The sequence below is a fragment of the Dromaius novaehollandiae genome, chromosome 8 (genome assembly GCF_036370855.1).
Source record: "Dromaius novaehollandiae isolate bDroNov1 chromosome 8, bDroNov1.hap1, whole genome shotgun sequence".
In the NCBI taxonomy this organism is placed as follows: domain Eukaryota; kingdom Metazoa; phylum Chordata; class Aves; order Casuariiformes; family Dromaiidae; genus Dromaius; species Dromaius novaehollandiae.
In genome coordinates, this window is record NC_088105.1 from 15,605,654 (window position 1) to 15,627,152 (window position 21,499).

Genomic DNA, 21,499 nt, shown 5'->3' on the forward strand with positions numbered 1-21,499 from the left:
AGATTTTCAAAATAATATATTAAAATAGGGTTTTTTTCAGGTTTTGGGTGTTCTTAAGTAGAACTGTGTGAAATATCCACAATTCAATCTACTGAATTGGAAACACAGATTTTTCACATTTTCTATTGTGCAATTGGCACAACAGTGTGAAGTAAGTAAGTTGTTAAATATTTGGGAGGGTTCTCCTTGAAATTATAGTTTCTTAAGTAAAACATCTTGACACTTCTATTCTTCAGAAAATTCAAATTTCTTTTTAGAAATTGTAGTGGTTGTCTGGGAGTTCAGGATAAGATATTTTCCAAAGAATCTCAGCTATAACTTTTGCAAGGGTTTTATATTAGTATACACTTACTGTCCCCTCGATGTGTGAACCAGCAGTGTGATTAATGTAGAAGTAGCTGGACATATACAGTTTAGAGCTAGCATAGCATATTTGAACTCCTCTTCACACACAACATGATCTGTAAAAAAGAAGATACATATTTTCTTACGAAAATACTTTCCATTGAACAAAATTGTCACTTCCTCTCCATAAACTGTCACTTCCTCTCCTCTTCACCATAAAATGGTGAAGAAAGATACAATGAGAATTTGCCTCTGAATCTCCCTCTTCCACTTGGACCTGGATTGTAGCTGGTTATGATTTGCCGCATCTATGCTACCTACCAGATTTCAGGACTAGAGTTAATTTTCCATCCAGTGCCTACTTTCTGTCTTGCAGCTACACATGGAGAGAATGCAGTGACTCTATGAATCCTGCATCCACTGTTTTGCTACACACCAGTGTAGAATAGCCTGTGTAATACAATCTAGCTTATATCTCTTGCACCTTCTGCAGCTTTGCATGAACCGGTACAGAGACATGAAGCATTGTACAGAGATACAGTTTTGTTTCCAGGAAGTAGCATACCAAGGATACTGCAGTGGGGGAGTGCCTGAGCTAACTAGGTGGGCTGTGCTGGCTTGCAGATTGGTTATTTGGCAGTAGCTCCAGGATGTTTGCACTGCACTTTGTGTGATGTAGATTTGAATATCCCCTCCAGAAACTGCTGCCTCCTTCTCATCTAGGCAAGTGGTTTTTGGTTTTTACTTTTCCAGTTTTGTACAGCTTCGTGTTCTTTTTATCCCAGTCCTTGTCTGGCTTTCATATACAACAAACTTGCAGTTTGTTTCTGAGAGTCCTTGCAAGACAGTAAGTATGTCTGCAGAATAGTACTTTCTGTGATGGAATAGTACTACAGACATACCTATTTTTTCTGGGCTTTAATGGTACTTAGTGGGAGGGAAGTGAGAAGAGAAAGCAACAGAATCATTAGATTTAGTCCCCTGTATTGGCTTATACTTCAAAATGCAAAGTCTTCTGCACATGCTTACAGTACTGGATGATGTACTATTCAGCTTGGATGACTTATGCTTAAAATTCAGATTATGGTGCTGGTGATAGCATGAAAAGGACAATAAAGTTACTCTTTAATGTCATTAAAGTATACCTGGCAATATTAAAGCAAGTATAAGAAAGGGTAAGTGCAAACATAATTTAATTAATTTCCTGTCAAGGTAGAAACTCAAAGTCATAAAGAAGGTTTTCAAACATTGTAAAGGTATTTACTGCATGCTAAGTAAAATTATTTTTTTCTGGATTTAGGGTTTTATTCAGTTTACATTATTTTCAGCAGGAGCAGAATTGTGTTCCTGAAGAAAAGGAAGAATAAAACTAATAAAGTTGACAATCAATATGTAAACCATACCAAAAGTGACTGGTAAAACTAGGCAAATATTAGGCAAAGATTATTTAATCTCCCCTCCTGGATCTAATCTGTCTATATACCTCTACTTTTAATGTATCATTAAAATGATACACATGCACAAATGTATCGTTAAAGTACTCAGAACTACCTTATCTCTGTAACTAGGTCACTCAAGCCAGAGTTTATAGTATAGGTATTAGCATGCCTCCTCCTGAACACAAAAGTGAGTGCATACTTTGTATGCTTTTTCCCTATTCTTTTTTTGAAATTTCTAGAGGCGTTTCAACAACAGAATTATTGGCCACTGAAAGGTGAAATTCATTCTTCCATTTTCTGAATGAATTTAGTTATATGAAGACACTGTCAAATGTAGAACAACCTTAGATTTTTCTTCCTCTTAATATATTTCAGTTAGAACAATTAACTATCAGCTGCAGAAAAGATTTCAGACAGAAATATGTTCTTTTAGTTGACCATGTGCCATCAATAAATCTGAAAAGGCACTATTATTTGAATTCAAAACAAGAGATTTTGACAGGATAAGGCATACTCTGCTGCGTGGATGGAGTATCTGTATTCCGTGACCATTAGTCAGATGGCAGAGGTTTATGAAAATGAATACTGACTTCCTGAAATTGAATGAATAAGAAATCTTTATATTTTTGAATTTTTATGGGATTTTGCCAAATACCTTCCTCTTATTCTGTTTTTAATGTTGTTGTATTATATGTAATACTTAAAAAAAAAAAAAAAAAAAAAAAGAAAAAATATAGAGAGAAATTATTTAATCATATGTTGTTTCAGATCTTGTACTTGAACCAAAAGGTACATGCTGACCTAAATATATATAAATGAAACTGAATAAATCAGAGTTGGCACAATGCAAATGAAAAGTATATCTCAGAGTTAAATCTGACATAAATTCTATACCATCTAATATATATCTGGTTTTATTTTGAATGAGTTTTTGAATGGGTATGTAAAATATATTTTTATTGTATTAGCAGAGAATATAGCACCAAGCAAAGAAGTTGCTGTGCCACGCTAGTCATCTTAATCTCATGTGTTTGGGGCATTCAGGAGAGATCGTGTTGTCAGGTATTTAAATCAGGAGCCACGAAGCTGGGAATCCTAAGATTTATTTCCACCTCTTCTGTAGTCTTTCACCTTGTGTGAGCCATTTATGCCCTCTGTGACTCTTTATGCATCTGTAAAATGGGGATGGTAATAATATCCTACTTCCTTCAGGAGTGTTTTGAAGCTTATGAAATTCTCAGTGGTAGTTTGAGAACATCAGGTTCCTAAGTGCCCTAATTTTCATCACTAGGTATATTGTTCTAATTCATTAGTAAAAACTAGAGTTTTCAGATTATATAATAGAACAGCTCTGTTTGTTTGATTCCTGTTCAGGAATTTAAAAAAAGGGAAATCAAATGCTATGTAAAATACTAATTTGTAAACAGTAGCATCAACTTTCAGGCTCAGTAAGTTCCAAATCAGGATTCAGATTTACTTCCGAATTTTATTTCTAAACTTCATCTGCCGTTTCATCAGAACCTATGTCAAGGCCAGTCTCGCAAACATGCTTGGAAACCCAGGTTTTAAGAAATCTAATCCTACAAATTTCTATGGATCCAAAATGATAAGGACTCAACAGTATTATGGAATAGAATTGGATGTTAACTCTATATATTAGGGACATGTTTTGTTCTTGGTTGGACCAATATAATCTTAAATAATTGGAACTAATTTTGATTTATTCCAGAAATATGCATATCTTTATTGTTAGAATGTGTCTGATTTTATGGGATGCTTATTCCATTTTCATTCCATTTCCGGAAATGAATTCATTGAACAAAGAGTTTTATGCTAAATTATTCATTTATCTGTTGCGGGTAAATATTGGTATTGATCCAGAAGATACAAACACATTTTAAAAGTTTGCTGACTCCTGATAAGGCTGCTTCTCTCTGTCCAGCTCTTGTTTTGTGCTCCGTTTTCCCTTGTTAATGAGCTAGATGCTTGATTGCACTAATTGTTTGGCTTTCTCATAAATTGCCTTTTTATGTTATTAAAATGAATGTTCTTGTGTTAGATAAGCCCTTCTTTTTCTTTCTTTTCTGTAGCCATTTGAAACAATAGGAGAGGTACTATGGGTTTCTCCCCCTTATCTGGAGTTAAGTTGTTCTTGTATTACACACAGATCAGGTCAAAGATAACCTGCTAGTCTCTGCAATTATTTGACAGATTATAGCTTGCTTATAATGTCACTGTGCTTTATATTTATGTTTGGGACTCTTATTGTGGAGCTGTGGTGAGGGTTATATAGAACTATATCTGATGCTTTCTCTTCAAAAGTGGGTAGGAAGAAAGCTGGGTGACAGTTCTCCCAATCCTCAGGTCCTGTGACATCAGGTACTAGTATCACCAAATTACCCGTTCAGTGTGGCAGTGAACCAACAGAGGAAAATGCATTTTGTCTTGAACTGACTCTTAAAGATGTCAAGTCATTTTACCACACAGAAGTATTTCTATTGCATTCATACTAAAGAGATGCACAATTTAGGATTTTCTGAAAGTATATTTTCTATCTAAAATAAATTTTGAGAGAAAATTTGTTGCTAACTCTGTCACAAATAGATGTAGTAACGCAGTGTCATGAGTTATGACTTCTGTAATGTTCCTAAAAATCAAACATTCTCAAAGTACTGATTTGTGCCTGCAGCATCAGTCCTGTGGTAAGAACATCCTATAACTGACAAAATTATTCTGAGAAACCTTACTTTCATCAATTTGTAAGTTAACATGATCAGTACCAGACCAGACAAAGAAAACTGCCCATCCATTAGCCTATTTTTATCTGCAATTGGATAAATTAATCATCACATGCATTCAATATCCATTTCAGTGAATCTGGACTATGTTCCTTTCTAATAAACTACTATAGCTTTAATGACAGATTTCACCAATCTGAGATAATTCACTGGTGTATTTTGAATAAACAGACAAAGACAAATTATGTTCCCAGTTCCTGGAATTGTGTGTGTATGTAATTTCTAAATATTCAAGGTAAAAGTGATTAATATATTTGCTAGAAAATGTATAGAAGTTATAAATAAAACTCAGAAAGTATTTAATTTTCTCCTGTATCTGTACTGCATAAACAGATACTGCTAAGGTGTGGATAATTTTCACTTTTTATGTTTGTCCTTAAATGCAGAGCCAGTTGGATGTATTAAGGATACAGGGTCTTTTGTAGCCCTGTGTGTTTGAAAGAAAAGTAGAAAGAATAAGAAAACCAAATGCAACTGCCAGTGAAGGAAAATGCAGTATTACTGGAAGAAAAGCCAGGCATGTCAGGGCATTTGTATGTTGGAAATTACTAAGGAGTAATCATAGTATTTCAGCTCAAGAGACAAGACTGTTAACAATGGTAATACAGTGTTTCCTTACACATCTGATAGCTGTAATGTTAGTGACTGTATATTTACAATGTTGCAAAAGAATTTGCTGTGGCAAACCCTTATGACATGCTTTTCAGATTCCACTGAAGTGTCATATCCAAGCACAAAGAACTATTTCCACTGTATTAATGTAAGTTATTGTTTTAAACAAAAGCAATTAGATTTTAATGTAAAAAAATAACAGATGCAAAGAGAAAACAGGATTCAAGGGTGTGTCTTTGGCTTCAGGTGACAAGACAGAAAACATGCGTTTCTGACAGGCTGTATTACCCAATGCAAAAATTATACCTGGGGTCCCTGTCTCCATTCTCTTGTTGTGACGAGAGTAGGTTCTAGTACTCTCACTGAAGAGAGGAAGAAAGGCAAAATCCTGTATGCTGGTTTGAAATAAATTATAACAAGTACTTGTCCTATATACTGTTTCTAAAGTCTAAAACTGAATAGCAGCCTGGAGATATTCCTTGGGAGGCTGCAGTCAGGGTCTACATTTCAGGACTGTCTCATGCAACCTAGGGCAACTGGTCAATCTGTTATAATAATATTGTAATATAATCTGCTGAGAAATTGGATTTATAGTGTTAGAGATTTTCCATGTAGTTAAACTTGTGTTATGAAAACTTTCTCAAATTCTTTTTTTTTCCCTAAATTCAGAAACTTTATTTTTGGCAGTTATGGTATTGAAACCTACGTGTAAAAAAAAAATGAAGAAATTGTACTACTGAGTATTTCAGGTTCATAAAAATGCACAAAATTTATCCAGTAAACCTTCAGAAGAAAAGAGTCATTTTTTTTAAAGGAAAATCAAATTTAAAAGAAGGCTTTTGCATTAAGGCAGTAGTAAAGTAGTGCTGAATCATAATAAAAAAAAAGCACTTAGAAAAACATTGTATATGTTTATGACAGATTTTCTTGGTAAGGACTCTGAGCAGGGCTATAGTCTGCAGCCCCCACTGGGTACATATCTCAGAATGAAGCAGAGTTGGACTAGGTTAGTAACCAAAATAGAGCTCTCTTAGGAAAAGGTATGTGAACAAATGTTGTTTTGATGATTCAGACTACTGGTGGCCTGACTATTTGCAGTAGGTAAGCATCCAGTGATGCTGTTTATCTAGTGTTGGTAACCAGGTCAATTTTAAAATTTCATTTAAAATTTCCAGGGTTGTGTATCACTAAGACTAAATTAATCATGTGTAAAAGCTTGTAATTCTCTGGTCTTAACTGTTGTGCAGTGAAACTATATTAAAGGAAACGCTACTGTTTCACACAAGAGAGAGCATGTGGAAATGGATGCTGTGATCTCTCTGATCAGCTCAAAAATTCTTTTGGGATGTAAGGTGATATACAAATATTTAACCCTACAATACTGTACTTCCATAATTAATATTAGAAGGGGCTAAAGAGGCTCAGAATCTATAATATATCCTCAATCCCTTCAGGAACTACAGAACATAAATGAAGACAGTGAGATACCAGATTGGCTAAGTTCAATGGAAGGAAATATTACAAGAAGAGTTTGGTTTGTTTTGTTTTACTGTGTGGTCCAAATTCTCAGTTTGAGACTTAGAACAGATATGAACAAAATACCTCTATTTTGCAAGTCTAGTTAAGTATGAGCTCCTACACAGACAAGGCATTAAGAATAATGGAATTCTATTAATAATACAATTAGGAATGACAATTTACCACAGTTACGGAAAAAGAAATGTGGCCATAGCTAAGGAGAAGAGATTATGTTGCTGCTTTTTGTTTTAAAGGGGGAGAGGGGAAAAAAACCTATAATTCTTGTCACAGCAGGAGTCTTATTCCCTGCTCTTCCATATCACAGTTTAAGATTACTTTTATGACTTTGGGACTGGTATTGATGCTTTTTGCCTTCTTTCCAATCTAGTGGTAAATCCAGTAGCTTTTAAAATTACAGCTTTAACTATTGCTCTGGAATTGCTCTGCAGTGGAATTTGCTTTTTCATCACATTCTGGCATGATGAAGGAGACTAATATTTCTCCATAGAGTTTTCTGAATTTTGCATGAATCGGCAATCTTCTCATGCTCAAAATATACTTCAAGAAAGCTGATTTTTCACATTACAATTGAAATGGAAAGCTTTGCTTCTAATTATAGAGGTATTTTTGCAAAGATAGATAAAATGAGTTGTCATTAGGAAAGTATTTGCATGTTTTCGCACATGAGCGTATATGTGTGTGTGTGCATATATGGGTGTGTTTGTGTGTATATAGATACATACATATACATATATATATATATGAAGAGAGAAGGTGAGACCCACCTACATACTGCAAAAAAACGGTTTGCCAAATTAGAGCTAGTAACTTATTCTCATGAGAGAGGATTTTATTTGGGTTTCTTAACATCATATTGCTTTTTATTCATAGTTTCTAAGATATTAATTCTACTAGCTCTAGAACTAGCTCTTGAACAAAATATTTGAAAATAAATAAAATCATGTTTTTTATACCACTTGGGAAAAAATCCAGTGGAAGGACAGTATTTTTTCAATTATTTGTGTGGATGAAATTTGGCTTTTTCTCACCTGTTCTCTTCATATGGCCCTTGCTAATAGTATGGTTTAAATGGCATAAATGGTTTAAAGACATGGATACAGCAAGCTAATCTTGATACAGCAACCTGGATCTCTAATTATAGAGTAACAATGTGTTATATATGAAATAATTCTACATTATACATTATGTAACACAACACATTACTGTAGTAATCCTTCAAATGCTTATGAATAAGACTTTAATACAAAACATGACATTTTACTATTGATGAGACACATACAGTGCATGGTCTTTTACAATATTTTGCTCTTACTTTTTTAAATCTAAGTGGTAAATATCTCTAGGGAATCTGACTTTGCTTACGTGTTTGTAAAACAAATTGCCAAAGAATATTAACAGGCAGTTTAAATGGCTGAAATCTCACACTTACCTGCAAATTTGATGTGGAATTTATTCTCAGGTTTCAATATTTGGACATACAAAGGACAATTTGGAGCAAAGTCTTTAACTGCCCATGCTCTTAAAATGGTTTGATGATCCTAAAATGAAACAGAGTATGAGGTGATGACAATGAAATACAAATAATCATCATGTTACATTAGAAAAAGAAAGAGCTTCCTCTAAAAAGTCTGATGACTTTGCAAATGCTGACTGCGTTAGTGAGATAACTCACTACAGAGATAACTCACTTTAATACCATACAAAAGCCACTGGTGTGTGTGTTTACGTATGCATCCATATATGTATTTATACACAGAGACAAATCTGTAACTCTGCAGGCACAGAAAAGGACAAGGTACTCAATGCCTTCCTTGTCTCAGTATTCACCGGCAAGGTCTCCCAGAACTCTGTGCTTCAGGGGTGGGTTTCAAGGAGGAGGAGAATGACCAGCAGCGGATGATGTCAGTCAGGGATTACTGGGGAGAACTTGACTGTTACAAGCAAACAGGATCAGACTGGTGCAGAGAGAGCTGTCCAGTGTCCTTGCAAGGATGCTGCCTATCATCTCTGGAAGATGGGAAAACTGGGGGAGGTCCCCAACAACTGCAGACAAATAAGTTGTTGCACCTATCTTCAAACAAGGCCAAAAGGATGATCTGGGGGAATATATTTCTGGGAACATGAATATTGTGTCTCCCAGAATATCCATTTGGATGTTTTCATATCCAAGTTATCATACGGCCATCTGGATGGGTGGAAAACTATATGGGTATAAGCTGATTGGATGATCTGGCTCAGAGGGCAGTGGTTGTACTCTACCTGGAGACCTAGGACAAACAGGGTGTCACAGGGGTCTGTACCTGGGATCTGTTCTGCTGAATGTCTTTGTTTGTTACCTGGAGGAGACGAAGGACTGCACACTCAGCAGATTTGCAGATGACACCAAACTGGAGGGAACAGTCAATAAGCTTGAGGCAGGGCTGTCTTTTGGAGGATCTAGATAGGATGGAGGAATGGGCCAACAGGAACCTCAAGAAATTCAGCAAGGACACACAGAAAGTCCTGTCCCTGGGATAGAGTAACCCCTTGCATTGGCACAGGCAGGACACTAACTGGGGAGCAGCTCTGCTGGGAAGGACCTGGGGGTCTTGGCAGACGGCAAGCACAGAATGGGCCAGCCATGTGCCCTGGCAGCAAGGGCAGCCAACAGCATCGTGGGCTGTATTAACAGGAGCACAGCCAGTAGATGGAGGGAAGTGATTATCCTCCTCCACTCCACACAAGTTAGACTGCGTTTAGATACTGCATGCAGTTTTCAGCCCCTCAGTACAGGGAAGACATGGATGATCTGGAGTGAGTTCAGCAGAGGGCCACCTAGATGGTCAGGGGGCTGGAGCACTTGTCCTGTGAGGGGAGGCTGAGGGAATGAAGCTTGCTCAGCCTGGAGGGAAGAGATGACTTCATGGGGACCTAACAGCAGCCCCCCTGTACCTGCAGGGAGGTTATGAAGAAGACGGAGCCAGGCTCCTCACAGTGCTGTGTTGTTGGAGGACAAGAGAAAAGGGAAGCAAGTTGAAATGAGGTTGAGACTGGATATAAGGAGAAACTTTTTCCCTATTAGGACAGTCAAGTAATGGAGCAAGGCTGCCCAGGGAGGCTGTGCAGCAGGTTTCCAAGACCTGACTGGGTAAAGCCCCAAGAAACCTGATTGAGCATACAGCTGACCCTGCTTTGAGAAGGGCTGTTGGACTAGAGACCTCCTGAGCTTCCTTCCTACCTGTAGTATACTATGATCCTATTATTATCTCCTATTTTATTTGTTGGAATGAGGAAGAGAGGGTTCTTTTCCAGAAATCTTCTCCCAGTGAGGTATTTTCTCTCTCTCTTATCCTTCTGTGAGTATCAGCAATGGCATAATTTGAAAGAGATGACATTTGGATGTGGAAGAATTGTGTGAAAACTCTTAGATGGTAGTGATGAGCCATGCGTAATTAATCCAGAAGGATGTATTAGAGAATGTACTTCAAAAAAGACTCCACATCTGAGTAGTACAGAATGAAAACATCAGGATTTAAGATGTTACATTAGTGATAAGTCTCACAGATTATCAGCTCAACACCAAGAATCAAAATAGATCTGTATTTTTGTGCAGCTAACACATATGCATAACTGATAGCAGTATTTAGCCATGTACTGACCACAGGGTTCCAACAGAGTCACAGACTTGGCTTTTGTGCTTGTTACTGGATGTCAAGTGAGAGTTAAATATAGGAAGAACTCTGCTATCCCATAGAAGTATTTGCTAATATATTCATATATTGAATTCCATGAAATGTGGTTAATTTCAACATATTAACCATCAGTTTTTATTTATTTCAGAAATAAAAAGGAATAATTGAGAGCTCCACATAGGAAACAATATTTGGCTTGAAATGCCTTGCCTAGTCATGAAATTGGTGCTATTAAAAGACAGAATATAAAGAATGATTCATTATGTTTGCAGCATCAGCAATAAGGAAAGCTTTCAAACTCATGAACACAAGGGAAAATCTCTGCCTGGAACAGCGTATAATTGACATTTTCAAAACCATAATATTTTAATGTCAATTGAGATGGTACCAAGTAGCTTTTCCGCTAGAAATACTGGAATGAAGTCATAAGAGGAAGACCTTTTGAGGATGGTAAAATAGATTACTTTATATTTTATCTTATTAACACTTTCATAAAAGATTATATGTAGGATTGCTGTGCCCATCCAGAAGATTTCAGAACTTGCTATAAGCTTTCCTCTTTTGCAGCCACTTTTTCAACCCTTTTTCTTCCACCTATGACTTCTCATGACCCTGTTTTAATTTTTTTTACATTTGGGCTTCTTGCTCTTTTGTCTCAAGGGAATGAAATGCAACATGCCTTAAAAGTAGCAAATGGCTGGGTAATGGGATAGATGGAGGTGATACAGCACTACAGTATGAGCAAGAAGTCTGGAGGCAGATTTGGGACAGATGTGAAAAACCTGTGTCCTTGCAGATATGTTAGCTACTCTTTTTATGCAAAGGGTATCAAGGAAACGTAATCTTTAGAGTCATTTGCAGTGATGATGTGACTTCATTGCATAGAGTTTGACGTAACTAGTTTCCTCCCTGTCCTTTCCACAGCAGCCATGCACAGACCTCATTGACTTATAAAAGAGGTAAGAAAGGACTGTTTCCCGAATACTACTTCATTGATACATAGCTGAGGCTTAATAAAATCTAGGAGAATTATATTTTTCATTCCTGAATGTTACATACATGAGCTAAGATTAAATTTGCTGTGATAAAACCAAAACTGTACCAACAAATATCATTTTGATTGTACATCTCAATCCTTTTACTTTTCTTCTTTTTCTCCCAATGTTACTCCATTAATTTTTAGAAATTATTTTCTCTTGAAAGTATAACTGTTTTTGTCAGAAGATGAAAGTATTTTTAAAAATAAGAATAAAGAATGCTTAATAAAATACATCCTCCATATGTGAAACAGATGTCTGTCCTGCTTACGGTAGCAGATGAGCAGCTTAGATGTCAAAATGACATTTGATAAAATAAAATTTGGCAGAGCTTTGTCTTGCCAGAGAAGAGAAAATGTCTGGTTAGGAGACTGTGAAAAGCTGGCAGATTCTTGGTCTGACTGTTGAAGTTCCTACTTATCCAAGGGAGCAAAGGAAGCAACTGACAATTTTTATGAAGTAACTGCATGTCATCTGGTATTGTACTTTCCTTCTGAGCTATAGTTGAGATTCGTGGATGAGAAGCAACAAACTCCAGTGCTAAAATTTATTAACAAAAAAGCAGCAAACAATGAACAGCCAGTGGCAGCCATGGCAAATGAGGAGATCCGGAGATCCTCTGCTGAGGACTGTAGCTGGGGAGAGAAAAATCTTCATGGACTTTGATAAATCCCGTGAGTAACAACAGCTGTTCTGGACAGGGATCTCCTAAATTTATCTTTTAACTTTTATTTTGACAGCTGTCAGATGTAGGAGAGGATCCAAGGTACTCCTAACACTTTGTCAGTTTCTCAGGCAAAGTAGGGTAAAAATACCAGTTTTAGTTATATTGACAGATACCGGGATGGACTTAAAATTGAACTTCCTTTAGCTCAGTGACAAACCTTAACTTATATTAATATATTCCTTAGTAGTGACTAGAGGAAGTTATTTCTATTTCATTTCAAAGCTCTAGAGGGCAGTAAGATAAAACAAAAAACAGACAGAAAGCTGTCCTATTTTCTACTTAAGAGTATAAATTATTGCATTCCCTGTGAAAAGGATATCTGAACAACAACAAAAACTGAGAGGAGGCGGTGACTTCTTGTTTAAAAACTTCAAACCATATTGACCCTCAGAGCCCAATTTCACTGTTCCAATTCAGATTCCAGATTTATGCCATTTGCTATGGAGCCACAGAATAAATGACATCTCTGAATCTTAAATATTCTAGGAGTGCCAAGCTCCCAGGCCTGCAACAGACTTGATAGTTGAGACGTGAGTAGAGCTAGCAGGATGCGGCATAGATGGCTGGGTCCGGAAACACTGGGTTTCCCAGCCCTGGGGAGCCCTAATGGCAGGCTTTTTGAAGGAACTTTTTAAGCATTCTCTGCAATCTGAAATCCCAAGGCAAGCTGGCCTTCTGTAGACATTTTGAAATTGATAGACTTTCTGGACACATTCCAGTTCTTACTAGCTGATATTTCCCAGCAAACGTTTCTTGTTTGGAAAATTCCTAACTCATTCAAATAGTGACATTTACTGAAGATAGCAGATACTTGACTTTGATAAATGTGTAACATGAGCCTAGGATAATATCCTTCTTTAGAACTATAAGCACCATTTGGAGAGCTTATCCTCAGCTGTCATACTCCTGCTCTCTTATGTTCTCTTATCATTTCTTTTTGCCATTTCTCTGAGAAATACTGTTTTTTGCCAGAGCGAGAAAGAAGTTGACAGACGGCACTTAGTGTGTAAAGTATGGAATAAGGGACAGAGAGTTTGGACATGCATAATCAATTCCTGTTTGCACTTGGCAAAGTGAACATCTGAACTAAGAGGTCAAAATAGTCACGCTTTGCTTTACACAGATAGCTACAGAAGATGAAGAATCACCATTTTTTTCATTAAGTACAAGCCTGGATAAGAAAATTTTCTGAAAGGTAAAGAGAATGAAGGCACAGCTCCTTATAAAGAGTGATTGTTGATTTCAATGGCAGAAATTGATTGCTGGAACACAGCAGGCCATGAGAAGAAGAATATTTGTTTTATAGGAGATTGTTGAGATCTGTACTGCAAAAGGGGGAAGGGTTGGTGTATGCAGTGCTGCCAAGACAAGGGCCTTCCCCATAACCACTGATTACAGGGGAGGAAAGTCCTTAAAATGTACAAAATTCAAATAAAAAGGAAAAAAAAAGCTTGATTCATGTTATTTACTCTGTCTGGGAAACAATCTGCTATCTGCTGCCACATTATGACTAGCCACCCAGTCACCCAAAAGGGCATTCTGTCCCAGCAGAAGATAGCAGGATTGTCTCTTCAGTAAGATTTGCCTTTTTGGATGCTCCAGATAGAGTGATAACTGAAAGCTGATAATGATCTGAATTGGAAGAGACATGCCGAAATGTGCCAGGTCCCATTTTGCTACTGCCTGGGGCACGCTGGCCATGAAGGCAGAAAGCCCACATGCAGAGCGTTGTAGCTGGCTGTAACTCTGAAACCAAAAATGAACAGCATTGGCCAGAGTGGACAGAAGATATTTGGAGTCCACAGGCTGCCCTATGGGAAAGCTTGGCAGAGCTGAATATTGCCCTTTCTTGGTATAAACTTCGGAGGGTTTATGAGCAGAGTGGAAATGCACAGCTTACATCTAAGTGAACCCTGTATCAGTGCAGATGTCCTTACAGCTGTGGAAAGGTACAAAGTACAAGAATGGCCATGAATCACATCCTCTGATTGTATGGGATTTCTCATTTCTGAACTGTTTTATAACTGTCCAGTATATTCTGTGAAACAAGATGTTGTACCTGAATCAGAATCAGCTGATTCTGAGCTTCATGGCTAATTTAAGCAAGGCAATTTAGTGTTTTTCTTCAGTGTCACAGAAGTAACCGGTATTTTCACAGGTGTTTACAGGAACTACCATCTATTCTTATACTTAAATACCCTAGTACCTCTGTCACTTCCAAATAGTACATTCTGAGTACTTGCCTTACTTGACATTTTCTCTAGGAAATTCTCCTCAAGCCATTCAGTGGCTTTCACTACTGTGTTTTCAAGAGTCTATTGCTGATTAATCGAATTCAATGCCATTAGTTCAGGAAAAGTCTGAATATCGTAGCAGGAGCACAGATTCATACCTGGAAGAGTTCAGTGACTTTATGCAAGTGAAGAGTTTAGGTGAGGGTCTTTAGCTTTGAAATAAAATACTTTTTACAGCATTGTGATATTCTACAAAAAATTAATAGTTGCTTTTAATAAAATTTGCTTCTAGGGGCTCATTTTCCTACAGAGGATATAATCCTTTCTTCTTGCTAACTACAGCTTTTGTTCCTTCTTTTGTCATTCCTTCTCTAATACGCTGTATGTGTAGGTATGGTAGTAAGCAGGTTTTGAGGGCAGAGGAAGTAATTGTGACAAGTTATAAGCAATATATTAAAAAACCCTACGTATCTGATGCAAAGTCTTTGTTTCCTGTGTTCTCCTGTTCCTAATTTTAACATTTAGAAAACTAATTGCTATTTCTTATAATCTTGCAGTAGAACAGTAGGCTGAGGCAGATAATATTAATAGGTACAAATCAAACTAGAATTCTTTATATAAGCACATTGCTTTGTTTCCACATATTATTATCTTAACTTTTTTTTAATTGAGATAACCTGAAACTTAAAATTACTGAATTGAAAACACAAGTTTGATCTTGTCAAGCAATTTACAACCATCCTAATTTAACTCTGTGCATACTTAAACCTATTTTGATCATTCTCCTTTGTAGTTCAGGATTGAACTGAATGAAGACAGCTAAATGTGCAATAATTTAGCTTGTGGAACATGGTGAAAAAGGTGAAGTTGTGTTCATAAATGCTTCTTTCTCAGTGACTTTTTTCCTGATTATTTGCAATCAATAGGTAATTTCAATAGTTTAATGAGTTCTAGCTGGCACTAAAATACTTTTATTCTTTTAGCACAGATATGCTGAGCAGTTGCATCAACAGTCTTCCTTTGTGGACAGCAACATTTTTCACATGGATAATTGGCAAATAAGAAAAATGGTCAGATATTCTTAGAGGTACTGGTTATTTGATATTAGTCACGAATTAATTTATAAAGTTGAATTTAGTTCTTTGTTCATAATAAGCATTTGATACTTTAAAGCTTCTGAATGGAAATACCAGCCAGCTGGTATATTTCTTTTCTGCTTTAATAAACATAACTGTCTGAATTAGACATTGAGAGCAAACAGTGCTATTAGTCCAGATAACTTGAATAAAACTTTTGGTTTTGACTGAGTGCCACTCTTTGGAGTGATGAATGACCAAGTGTCAACAAATCTGTAAGGTACCAGGATTTTGCTTATATATATAAATATAATATGCAGAAATGATACCTAAATGTTAAAATGATACTTTGCCATTCTTCCATGAAAAAAAGAGAATGCAAGAAAATGTATTATTCAGCATGTAAAATAAGTTTTTAAGAGTACTGTATTAGAAAATGTGTACGTATAAATTTTAGGCCTTTTTAAATCTTTTCTCAGTATAACTAACATACACTGTAAAATCCATACTTCATTGGTAGAGTTCATATAACGTAGTTTCTAAGAAAGCAGTAGTAGATACGTTATGTGAAATGAGACATTAAATCTAATTTCCTGAATTTGTGAAATCCTGGCTTTAGCAAATCCAATAGAAACCTTTCCATTAACTTAATTGAGATCAGAAGTTCATCCCACTCATGCAAATTCTCTGTGTAAATCAGCTAATTTTAATCTTACATACACAGAAGAAGTCTCAGGCTATGGGAGGGAATATGGGTGGTAACAGTGTGAACAGCATGCACACTCATTTTCTTCAAAACTTACAGCTGCTGTCCTGTCCACCTCACAGCGGCTACTCAGAATGAAACAAGCTTCAGCATCATCCATTCTAGAAGAAGGGGGGAGAAAAACCTGTTATATGCCAACAAAATACTTCTGTGGACTTGTGTTTCACAGTTCATAGCCTTATATACACTTAGAAGTAGAATACAGTTAAAGTTTAGTCTGTCTGTTTTCATTCATTATCTGAATGTCAGCAGCAGTTGTCTTGTGCACAAAGACACAGCTTATCAGTACTTCTTGACAAGCTTCTAGCAAGCTAATTTCTCCTGATGCCAGTGGAAGCTGTGCCAAAATAAGAACATCAGTGTGGCCTCAAACACACTTACTCTGCAAAATATTTATCTGCCATGAGTTTATAAGATGGATAAGTAGCACCAGTCTGTTTACTGTGTAAAGGTACAGTATTTAGGAGTTATTATCAATAACAATGAATATGAGAGGGCAGGTAATAGCTGTAATATAGAATTGTCTTGTCTGGTGCTACTGGAATGATGGGTAGATGTAGTGGAATAATGTGTTAGGGATAAATAACAAACAACTTTGTATGCATGTATTGAATGAATTAACTGTTTTCAGTCTGTGGTCTCTTTGAGAACTTCTAATGCGTAATTATTCTACAGTGGGTGCAATTGGTCATGTAATAAAAAGAGCTGAGGTGGAAGCAGAGGTGAAAAACTGCCTGACTGAAGGTCTCATGAAAGCCTGCTGTTGCACTCTTGCCTCAGTTCTTAGTATCCTCCTCCAGTGAATCCTACTTCAATTTCTGGTGTAGGCAAGTAGAGAAACAGGGACTTGGTCAGCCTGCTTGGGAAAACAGGACTTTCTGGGCAAAGAGAAACAGAAGGATCAGAATGGATTTCCTGGAAAGGGGAACAAAGAGACAGAACCTTGGGGAAAATGAGCAGATAATTCACTGCCCATTAGAGCAACTCCATTCTGGAGTCTGAAAAGGGACCTGAATTTCCCATATCTTTTGTCTCTAAGCTGCAAGAAAATGGAAGCGATGGTTGCTAATAATAGTCTTGCACACTGGGACCCTAGGCTTAGACTGAGACCTGTTCTTTTGTTTACTCCACAAACACAGAACAAAAACAGTCTTGGTAAGCTCTTAAGTGATGTGGCAAGGGATAGCAAAAGTGTACACAAAAATGGGAAAGGTAAGGAAAGAGTGTGAGAGTACCACAAAACTTAGCATGAAAGAAGGTGGTCTCATTAAACATTAGGGCAGAGAACAGGCTGAAGAGAGGTTGTTATGGAAAACTGGGGTTACATTACAGTTGTTTCTGAGAAATTCCTCCTAGATTGAAGGGGGAGTGAAATCACAATGAGACTTGTCTGCTACTCTATTCTGTGTGAAAGAGTAGTATTGTGTGCTGATAAGAAGGTTACCTCTCCGTAAGGACTGAGAGTTGCCGGACATAAGTGCCTTGATGAAAAAAGAAAGGTAAGCCAGAGAAGGACTGCAGTGAGAGGCAAAGTGATGTACTATGAAAATAATATTTCCAGAGCATTCTGAAACAAGGTTTGAGGGACGTGAGACAATGTATGTGAAGAACACAGGAGTAGTTTTAAGTGAGGCAAAAACGAGAGTTTGCATGAGAAAACACTTGCACTATGCAGGCGTAGTCTACATGGGATGCTCTGCAAGATGGTTCCAAGCTTAGGATCCACAGTAGGATACTCGTTTTAGTTTGGTAGCAAAAATTAAGATCTGTTTACAATTATCTTCAACTAAACTAAGTTGATTAATAAATATCCACAAAGAGATGGTTGAGAGAGTGGCCAACATTTTAGTTTATCACAATAGAAACAGTGATTAAATGTGTGTGTTTTGTGTGAGATCATTCTGAGAAAGCATAGAGAAAAGGGTAAGGACAGATCATTATAGATTTCCCATAGGCAGCTAGCAGCTGGAAGACAGGGGGAGCCTCAAAAGACTGGAGTACTTGAAAGGGAAAAATTGTAACAAAAGCAAATCAATATATCTGGAATAGTAATGCCAAATGCAGCTGACATGGAAGAGAGATGAGGATGGAAAGCTAGTTCTGAGTTTTGATTAGGAAGAAATCATGGGAGGCTGTATGAGTAGTTTCAGCCAAGCACAGGAGCAGAAGTGGGAAGGTAAGGTCTTTAATAAAATCGCAAGGAAGAAAATTCAGTGACATTAGTGAGGGAACAGATTTTGATGAGAGCTGATGAGGTAACTGGGATCAACAGTATATTTGGATGGTTTCATAAGGAAATGAGGCTTGTGGGATCACAATCACTCTTTTTCTTTTTTCTGCAATGTTTTTTTAAACTTCTTGAATCATTTCAGCCACAGATGACAAGGATAACAGCCTGAGATTAACTTTCTATAAATGCCATGAATGCTGACAACAGAAACGCTAATAGCATCTCTGCTGAACACATTTATTAGAACCCAGAGTATCTCATAGAGTATCTCTATGAGAGAACAGTGTTATTAATGTCCTAACAATTGGAAAAGATTTTTTGGCAATTACACTATTTTTATATGCCAGAAAATCTGAATCTGAGACAAAAACCAATAGTTCCATTGCTAGAGGATGCCAGAAATTAAAGGGACTTTGTATATTGAGGAGAAAATGTGGGAGGATAAAGTATAAAGAAAGAGACTGGATGCTAAGAGTATTAAGATTTGTGACAGGATTACTAAAAGAAAGTGGAAGAGTACAAGGAGAGAGAAAAAAATATTTGAGTTCATGACAGAACATGGGAGAAAGCTGAAGGGGAAAGAAATCAAGCATGGTAGTGTTACTCACTTTCTAGTGCTAGTCTGAATGGAGATTCAGAGCCATTTTATTCAGTTACTGTCTTATTTCAAATGCTTAAGTAGAAACAAAGGTTCCAGTCTTCCTGATGAACAATGTGAGCATCAGTGTGGTATCACAAGACAGATTATTTACAATTTATTCTGTTTATTAAACCTGGGCACACAGATACTGTTCAGAGAACACCAAAAGATCACAAAGTGAGGCTCTCAAAAGGTAGGAAACCAGAATGAGTATAATATTTGTAAAGTCAAATTGTGTTCTAGGGCATATAAAGCAAAATACAATTTTTAATTTTCTGATCACTTACTAACAATGCAGTCAGCCCAGTTTTGGTATTCCTTTACTTTTTCAGTGTAACCTTTCTCATGTTATTTTGACATTGCATTTCATGGGTAATACATGTATAAATGTTGATAATGAGGCACTTCTTGATTTTTTTGTTGGTAATCATTACTTTATTTATTAGAAGAGTTTACTGTGTGCCTTGTTATCTTCTCAGTACATTATGTTCTCATTAAAAAGAAAAATAGCAAACACCTTAGGTACTGGGTTATATTTCATATTAAATATTCTATTAAATTCCCACTATGCTTCTTCCCTCAGGAGAGGTTAAAAATTATCCTATGACAGGTACATTCAATTACATGTTCTGCAGGAAAAACCACAGTTCCACAGTTGACTACCTCCAAGTTATTATAAGTGAAATTCATGATTATCTTTAGGGAACAGCATAATTTTTCTTCTCCTAGTGGGTAGAACAAATGCCAACTAAATCTCACCATCAAATCCTTCTTAAAATCAGCAGGAAAGCAAAAATGGAAACCCTCTTACAACTTTCTTTTTTAAAAAAATCTTAATCCTGAACAAAGCTTTACTGAATTTTCAAATTTGAAACAGATACAGAAGTAGCTGTATTTTCAGTGGCAGAAATTTGAAAAAAACCTGCTCATTAGACTGCTCAGATTGATTTGATTCCTAGAAACAATTCTGCTGGAAAGGCTGATTGTCGCAAATTCTCAGGCAGGTATCGCCTTCATTTTAGGTATCTGTATTAATTGCTTAATTTAAGTGAAGGCAGAGAAGTTCTTATAAAGAGCAGTACAGATTACCTAAATCAGTTATTTGCTAAAGATCACCTTTCTCTCTCTGGAGAGTCTGAAGAGATGATCCTCCTACATGAATTCCACTGTGAATTGCTTCCCACCTTCAAGCAATTGAGCAATGGTGGTGTTTTTTTGGTTTTTGTTTTTTGAGGAAATATGCTTGACTGATGTGTTTTGATTAATGTTATTGGATATCAACTGACAGAGAAGATTTTCTAGAAGTGGAAGTGTGTGGTAAGAGGAAGGTCCTGAAGGAGGAGAATATGGTGGCACAGTGGAGTAGTTGCTTGTTATGTCAGTCTGGACTGGGTAAGGAAATGACTGTGGGATGGGTTCAAAGGGTAATCATTACTTTGTTTACTTTTTTTCCCTTCAGTTGGTCAGGAGAACTACCATTGACCTTTACCATGTTTGCTCATGGAACAGAAACAATTTCAGCATTGCTGGCAGTTTTGTAATTTTCTGTACTGTTTTTTGGAAGAAATTATTTGCTTTTATGCACTCTGTTTTAACACCTTTAAAAACTGAGACAGAAAAGACAGTGAAGAAAAACTTGGTCAGATGAAGTAGCTTACAAATATTTATCTCTTGAAATTTTTCAGATATTAGGAAAAACAGATTATATAAGAGATCTCTGCTTTCTAAATACATGTGCTTTCCTTCTAACAAAGCTTGTGTTGTCTGTCAAACTTACTAAACGGTATGATGTGAAACAGAAGTAAAAAATAAGTATTAGTCAATATTTGCCTACTTTGCTCTCAACAGGTCCTGATCTTTTAGTGCTGAGCCTTGAAGATAGATAACTCTTTGGGACCACATTGGGATTTGTAACACCCTTCGGACCTGAGCATCCATCTCAGTAGGACACAAAATAACGACATAATAGTCCTGTCAAAAACATAAGGGGGAATAGGCATTATTTGATGTTACCGTCTGTTGTTGCGAGAGGATAAGTCAACAGAGGCTGAGAATGTCAAAAGCATCTGTGATAATTCTCAAATTTCACTGACAAAAGCTATTTGAATACAGGCGTTTAAAATGCTGAATTCTTCTTTAATAAAAATGGCTGAAGAGCTGTCCACTGCTTACAAAAAACTTCAAGGTGGCCACTAACGTACAGATAGAAATATATTTTTTGGACAATTCTGATGTCTCCATATGAACATAATTTTTTAAAACACAATTCACATTTCTGTCATTCTAGCTGGAAAGTGTAAGAAGTTTTCCACAATTCAAACAAAATTATCATTCCCACCCTTTTCATACCCACCTAATTTCTTCCTCTACATTAACAGGCAAATC

At 36.6% G+C, this 21,499-nt stretch overlaps 1 protein-coding gene and 1 long non-coding RNA gene across 6 annotated transcripts in view; one reads left to right on the forward strand and one right to left on the reverse strand.

Moving 5' to 3' along the window:
- LOC135329015 (uncharacterized) overlaps nucleotides 1-21,499 on the forward strand; it is a 154,542-nt gene that overhangs the window by 63,822 nt on the left and 69,221 nt on the right. The window lies entirely within an intron of this gene.
- The window catches only part of KCNT2 (potassium sodium-activated channel subfamily T member 2), a 173,799-nt gene that overhangs the window by 59,120 nt on the left and 93,180 nt on the right, over nucleotides 1-21,499 (reverse strand). For all 4 annotated transcript variants that reach the window (XM_064515755.1, XM_064515757.1, XM_064515756.1 and 1 more), the window contains exons 12-15: nucleotides 20,949-21,085; nucleotides 16,282-16,345; nucleotides 8,163-8,271; nucleotides 353-461 (exon numbers count right to left, since the gene is read on the reverse strand). In XM_064515755.1, the coding sequence (XP_064371825.1) occupies nucleotides 353-461; nucleotides 8,163-8,271; nucleotides 16,282-16,345; nucleotides 20,949-21,085 (419 nt within the window). The remainder of the gene's footprint in view (nucleotides 1-352; nucleotides 462-8,162; nucleotides 8,272-16,281; nucleotides 16,346-20,948; nucleotides 21,086-21,499) is intronic.